A 7,625-nucleotide genomic window follows, 5' to 3' on the forward strand; every position below is an offset into this window, starting at 1 on the left:
GGTCCCTTCCAACCCAAACTGTTCTATGATTCTATGAAGATAGGAATGGCTACAATCTAACTACACTACTCATATGCAGATAAAATGGAGTGGATATGGCACACCAAGAAGTCTACCAAACACACATTTTTGTGACTGTAGTCAAGCAGTCCAGTTAGGATATATCAGAAGTAAGCTTTCCTGACTCCTTAATTAATTCCCTTTTTTGCATGCAAAATTATAGTCTTTAATGACAGAGTGATCTTTTCCGGAAGAATACAGCTGCCCAGGATAAACAGCACGCAGTTTGTTTTAAATCTTTATTGTTCATTACATGACACTAGCAATTATTTATTGATCACTATTCAAATTCTGCTCAGCCAACAGAAGTCTGTACTTCTTTATTTACTTTTCCCCTAAGTTCATATCCGGCTATTCACAGGTACTCCTTAATCTCTGAAAAAACTTAATATTTATAAAGAGATTTTATTCTCACTTTGTAAATATACTACAGAAGCAGAGAAATCTGAATCCACTGATTCTGGATATTTGACACCACAAATTCCAGATATATGACATGAGATATTTCAAATTTGAGTTTTCACAGTTGTCACTAAATATTTTCTGTTTATTGGATTATATTCGTTCAACATTATCACAGAAAGAAAATCCACAAACTGGTTCTGTGGGGTGTATACTGGACAGATGTTAAATATAAAAAAAGTATTCGAAGGCAATTAGTCTCATTATTTATATGAATCCTTATGGAAGCAAGAACCAGAAGTAGTTAAGAGTCTGCTGGATTATATTTAGAATAATAGAAGGAAACTTTTCCAGGGTTTGACTGATGCCCCTGGAGAACAAGCTATTGTATCTGTAGGTGATTCTGGAGAATTGCTAATGTCTCCTTCATTGAAGCAGTTGTGGACAGCAAACAAGTCAGAACTAAGTAGATGAACTGAGGCTCCAGGGAAGCAATCCTGGATTCTCACGTACCTTGCTCTTGACTGTAGAGTAGACATTTGTTTGTCTATTTCTGTTGATTAAACTCAGAGAAGAATATCTGGGCCTTTTACTGCAGAAATTCAGTAAGGCCTTTTCTAGGAAGACCAATGGTGTTACACTTGACAAGCTACGCTCTCACTCTTGCTTGGTACCCAGATCAGCCTTCAATACTAACAAACGTCATATCATATTATTGGGCTACATGAGTGGCTTAAATTCCTCCCAAAAAGACATAGCAGATGGCCACCCACTTTCTTCAAGTTTTCTCAATATGCAGTATCACAGAATTTTGTTCCTATCTACAAGAAGCATGATTTACGCACATTTCAATGGTATTTGTTTACAATTTAGCTTTAATTTTCCTTTTTAACCTATTCCAGCACAGAAGTCTCTTAGGTTTTCTCTAGTGCCTGACAGAACTAGGAATATGACTGAAAGCAAGGTGCCTTTTAGGCTCCAGTCAGATTTGTCAGAAATGATCTGCCAAAGCAAAACACTTTGAAGGACAGGTATGTATCTGTTCTTGCAGCCTCCTGTATCACAGCAATCTACAATCTGATGTCTGTTGCTGCCCTCCCTGCTCCTTGATATGCACACAACAGTTGCCAGGATCCTCTTTCAGCTCTCACTAGCCAAAAGATTTTGTCCATCTACTTCAACTACCTGTTTGACAACGAGAATAGTCCTTTAATTGCACCCATGGAAAAATTGCTTCATTTGGAAAGGTGCCAGCTTCAAACATCACTTGGATATTTGAGCTAGACTGGCAGACTGCTCTTTATTTGCCAGTAAGGTAGAGGAACAAAATGCTGTTACATGTGCTTTGTATCCTCTGCTGCATACTAAGTAATTTCTGGGTGGTATTCATGATCTATAAAGCAGTAAGTAGTTCGGTCACAGCTATCTCTGGCACCATCTGTTTGACCATTTGCAAAACTAACAGACTGCACAGAAGCTGAAAAAAGAGACATGACTAGCGTGAGTTTGGGAAAAACTGTATCTAGGTTCAAAATTAAACCAGCTATTCAAAATTTCATCACAGGGTGTCAGGCATACTGCAGTTACCCTCTGAACCTTCACAGGCTGGTTTTCCCTAGCCTCTGGCAGACATGACTGTCTACTTTTTACATAGCCAAAATGTTTACAGATTGTCTCATGAACACAAAAGTTTCCAGCAAAGAACAGAAAATGAAGCTCCTGAGTCTACCCAGCTGATTTTCTACCCTGGCAAATGAGGAACAGCATTTTATGGCCAAGGAATCCTACTTCTGATATATGATTACCTATTTACCTGTTTTATTTTTCGGCATTGAATTATTTGTGATAACTGTGCATTTTCATTCAAATTGTTAATAAAACTATAAACCAGTGTAGATGAAGAAATGACTCCTGAGGTATATAACACTAAAGCTGATGATTCCCAATTATTATGTTTGGAAAATAAGCTACTAATATATTTAATATATGCTAAATGCATAATTATAATTAATCTCATAAAAGCATTTACAAGACATCTTTGATGTGGTCTTTTTTTCCTCTAAATCATGATGATTTGTATTACATTTAAAAAAAAACTTTAATGAATGAATTGTATATCTGTCTCAAGCTTGATAGCACCTAAGAGCTATAACGACAAAGGAAAAGCCCATTTACCATTTTAAGTACTGGACTTAATTAACTTCTTTCCATTATTAGGAACTTCCCCAATAGTCTTAGATTTATTAAAAGTTAATGTGAATGTTTCAGAAAGCTTCCTAACCAATAAAGAATTCTTTTGAACAAATTAATAATTTCTACAATTATGCCACAAGTATTGAATATAAAAACCTTGTATAAAAAAAATACCAATGAAAGAAGAACAGGAAAAAAAATTGTTAATTGTTCGAATATTATTTGCAGCTAAAAAAAGAGATAGATTCTTTTCACTTATGTTGTTATGCTGTTCCTTATTTCAATTTCTCATACATTTTTGTACATTCTTTTCATTTCCAAAATTAGTAAGAACAAAACTTAAGACCAGGCTTCAGATGTGCTGACAGACTATTGCTTGCATGAGAGAGAATCCAGCCCTTCTCCTGCATTTCTCCCTTGGATGCCTGGGTTATAACAAAACTTTTTCCTGTAGGTTAATTGGAAACCTTTGGTCGATGGTGTGTGCCTGTATCAGTTCTGAAATAGTCATTATGCACTTGCAAGGAATTATAGAATGGGCGGCTGTCTCCTATGTTCTTATTGACCAAACAGTACTTCAACTGATGGTAAAACCATTGGTGTTAAATAGCATCTGTTGTGAAACCAAAAAACGTTACAAAGAAACTCAAATTTGAATGGTTGGAAATAAAAATCTTTATAAAAATAGCTCCTCCAGGTTAGTTCAGAAGATGCATGTCGCATCTCCCCATGATCCCAAATCACATCCTTAATGTACAGAGGGAATGTGCCAAACTTCCTCCTTGCTCAGATGCTCTAGTAGGGTACATATAGCTGCCTTAGGCATAATGTGTAAGGGCTCCTTCGGACTTCTGAGGAACAAACACCTCTTGTAAAATCCCCTTACAACATTTTCTCATGATTCTTTCATGTGGCTGTATACATTGCTACGCAGGGGGGGGGGGGGGGGGGGGGGGAAAAGGAAGCAATCCACATTTATCATTAGTGTTGAGCAAAAATTTCTATATTATGTTATCATGAGATGACGTCTGCAAAGTTTTAGTGGGTAAAAATGCTTCAGGGAACATGAGTTAATACCATCAGTTATAGTAGTGAAGGCAAGAGCAATCCTGAAGATTGCTTCAGTAAATTAGAATGAGTAACAGATCCCTCTCAAGTGCATTGCTGTTCATTAATAATAATGCCCATATGGCAGACAATTTCTGTTTAAAGGATAAGCCTTTGTAACTTGGTCAGCAGGATTACGTTTAAAGTGATCTCCTGAAGACAAAGGGAGTGCAAGCTTCTTTCCCGTACATTGTCTGAAAAGGATTTGCCAGCTTTCTCACTACTACTCTCACAAGACCATCCAAATGCAATCATCTCCAGTTTTATCTCAGTCTAGGAACAAAAACATGAATTGCATTCTATAAACTGTAGAAACCACTATGACATGTCTTCTATGAATCACCATTTCTGCAGAAAACTCTCCCAAGCAAGCACCTCTTCCCGGTGCAAATGACCCTTGACAAATCCCCGTGGCTGCATTCGTGGTCTCTGCTGCCGAGACCATCCCCTGCAGGAGCAGCTCAGGCTGAGAGAGGGCAGCAGGCTTGGCGAGTTGCACTATGGAGTGTGTTGCCTCCAAGGGATGGGGTCAGCAGTTTGTGTCCTCTGCACGCTGAGGGACTGACTCCTGAAGCAACTTTTAGCAAGCAGTTGCAGAATGTCAAAAGTGAGTCTTCAGAGAGCACAGACACTAACTTGAAAGAGCTTAACAGCAAAAAACCTCTCTAAGTTCCTGTTCAGATACAGTTTTCAGAAACAACTGTATTAAGAATTGGATGCTTAGCTGACCAGTAAAGTTTTAAGATCAGTAGTTTCTATAAGTATGTGGATTTTCTTCTAGAAAGATTCTTGGAAATATCTGGGAATATCTCAGAGCACGCAGGGTTCAAAACACAGTATTTTAAACAGGTAACAAAACTTTCTAAGTACCTTGCTGCATCTTCCAAGCAGTTTCTTTTCAAAATATTTAAAACATCCTGAAACAAATGCAACTGATACACAAGTTTGAAAAAGCATACATAATTATAATGAAAATTAAATTGTTTGCAACCTACCTTGTGGAATTGTGAATTTGATGGTTCCCATCCTCTCTCCATTTCTGAAAACGACTTGACCCTAAATAAAATAAAAATTCCTTAAAAGTTTTATAAATCTCTCATAATATTGTTTCATTAGCACTGCAATTATTTTTCTGCAACCTACCTTGGAATTGTGTAAATTTGATGGTTCCCATCCTCTCTCCATTTCTGAAAACGACTTGACCCTAAATAAAATAAATAAATACCTTAAAAGTTTTATAAATCTCTCATAATATTGTTTCATTAGCACTGCAATTATTTTCCATTCACTATTAAAATTACCCAAGCAAGGTTTAAACTTTGAAGATAGCAGATTCAACCAAAGTTAAAATAACTCAGTAACACCTCCTTAAAGCTTTCTTCCACAGATTTCAAATGGCCTTAGAAAGTTGACCAGTGTTATCACCCACTTTTCATGGATGGAAATGGAGGTACGATAAAGCCAATAACTTACTGAATCTCAGATGGTGAGAGATATACAAGTAATTGATTTTCACTGTGTGACTGTTTTTATCAAGGACATGTAAGAGCTACCAAAGATCACACAAGAAAATGGTTCTCCATTTCATTCACCATATGGTTCTCCAAATGGCTCTATAATCTACTTATATCAATGATTACGGATATCTGTAGCTTTTGTGGCTTGGTTTTGTAGTACATCAACACACGTGTCCTAGTATTCTCTTTAAATGTAACACCTTTAAGTCAGTACTACCCTTTGTTGTGCTACACGGTGTTACTCTTCAAAATAATGGTCACACAACGGTGAAACCTCCTCATGTATCCCTAGCAAATTACTCACATCTTTCATCCCATCTTTCTGACTTAAATTAAGAAAAGTTCTTGTTACATTTCTTCCTTACTTCAGCTATTTCATGACTGAGTATGAAAGAAGAGGTTTTCATTCATTTATGCTAAGAAGTATTTTTAATATTTTCTATCTGCAGTGGAGTGCTGAGTACTGTCAATATCGATTGCTGTTTTACTGCATACCCAGTTTGTTTATTATCATCTCCATTAATCTTTGTTTTAGCAGACATCAGGGTAAAAGAAACCAAACAATAAGCATGTAAGGCTACAATACATTTCTCTGTGCAAGCCAGCCCCTTGTTGGATAACCCTTTCTGGTCACTAAGGGGATGCACTGAAGACAACCCTCTGAATTACTGAAATCGGCTCCCTGCAAGGAACCGTACAACGGATGTGTAGTACAGAACACGCACCCCACATTTCCTGCAAGCCACAAAACACCATTTCCCTTTGATAAACAGAAGAAGACACCCTTCAACAAGTGTAAGTTACCTTGTGCTAAGCCTTAAAAGCCAAAAGCCCCAATCTGACAAAAAGAGAGCAAGAAAAATGAACACTGGTAATGGGAGAGATTCTGGCAACAGCTGCGGAAGGGCACAGGAGCCGCTCCTACCAGTCTCATCCAGTGGCTACTAACACAGCTCCAGGAGAGAACGTAAAACATTAGCAGGCAGATTTATGTGTGCACCTTAGCAGCCTTCATCCAGATCTCCTTTAGTTTGGAGAAGTAGTTTTTAATATCCTTTCATTTGTTTGAACGTAATCATAATACATTTGGCTACTTGGTTTAAGTAAAAAACAGTAGAAAATATTAAAGAAAAGAGCTGTAAAGATGCTATGCAAGTATCACTTATTGCAGATATATCTACTATCACTCCAGTCTTAACCTTGCTAAATTCTTGGTTCTGTGACCTGTGTCGGAGATTTCTATAGTTTTAAATTTTTCACTACATGGAAAAAATACTTTTTAATGTGATTTTAAATTTACTGCCTTTTACTTTAACTCTGTCTCCTCTTATTCTTTTATTACAAGATAATAGGACTGTAAGTTGTAGTCTACTAGAGTGCTATTTATAGATAAACATACAGCAAGAATCACTGCTATCATCTATGATGAGTCATCTACGATTGTCATCTATTATTGATAGTATAGTATATCAGCTCACAAAATTTTCTAGATTCCAGGTGCAACTGGTTTGCAATATTATTATTGCTTCTTGTAAAATCGCCCACATTTTTATCATTCAGTAGAACAGACAGGTACCATATGCATCTGCTGACTAGAGGTAAATACATACATCCTCATTGACATGTTCTGAAACTATCAACAAAACATAAATCAGGTCTGAATATTCTGAATAAATGTAAAAATTTGGATTTTAAAAAAATATATAAACAGAGTTATAGACTTAGAAGTATTTGTTTTTATTGACTTCTCTTTGCTAAGATTTGTGGCTTATACTGATCTAAGCAGTAGATAAAAAAAATATATGGGTGATGGTGATGAAAGAGTTATGGAACAACTCATGTGAAAGTCCTTGTTATCTGCAAAAATATTCAACCACAGTGCTTTATTTTCATAGAATCATATAAAAGTTTGGGTTGGAAAGGACCTTTAAAGGTCATCCAGTCTGACCCCCCCTGCAATGAGCAGGGACATCTTCAACTAGATCAGGTTACTCAGAGCCCTGCCCGACCTGACCTTGAATGTTTCGAGGAAGGGGGCATCTACCACCTCTCTGGGAAGCCTGTGCCAGTGTTTCACCACCCTCAGCGTAAAAAATTTCTTCCTTATATGTAGTCTGAATCTACCCTCTGCTAGTTTAAAGCCATTCCCCCTTGTCCTGTCGCAACAGGCCCTGCTAAAGAGTTTGCCGCCATCTTTTTTATAAGCCCCCTTTCAGTACTGATAGGCTGCAATAAGGTCTCCCTGAAGCCTCCTCTTCTCTAGGCTGAACAACCCCAACTCTCTCAGCCTTTCCACATAGGAGAGGTGTTCCATCCCTCTGATCATTTTTGTGGCCCTCCTCTGGA

At 37.3% G+C, this 7,625-nt stretch overlaps 1 protein-coding gene across 1 annotated transcript in view; it reads right to left on the reverse strand.

Moving 5' to 3' along the window:
- Positions 1-7,625, reverse strand: part of GABBR2 (gamma-aminobutyric acid type B receptor subunit 2) — a 262,847-nt gene that overhangs the window by 69,810 nt on the left and 185,412 nt on the right. The window contains exon 8 of the mRNA XM_009280673.1: positions 4,906-4,966. Coding sequence (XP_009278948.1) covers positions 4,906-4,966 — 61 coding nt within the window. The remainder of the gene's footprint in view (positions 1-4,905; positions 4,967-7,625) is intronic.

The sequence above is a fragment of the Aptenodytes forsteri genome, unplaced genomic scaffold, assembly GCF_000699145.1.
Source record: "Aptenodytes forsteri isolate BGI_AS27 unplaced genomic scaffold, ASM69914v1 Scaffold291, whole genome shotgun sequence".
Classification (NCBI taxonomy): domain Eukaryota; kingdom Metazoa; phylum Chordata; class Aves; order Sphenisciformes; family Spheniscidae; genus Aptenodytes; species Aptenodytes forsteri.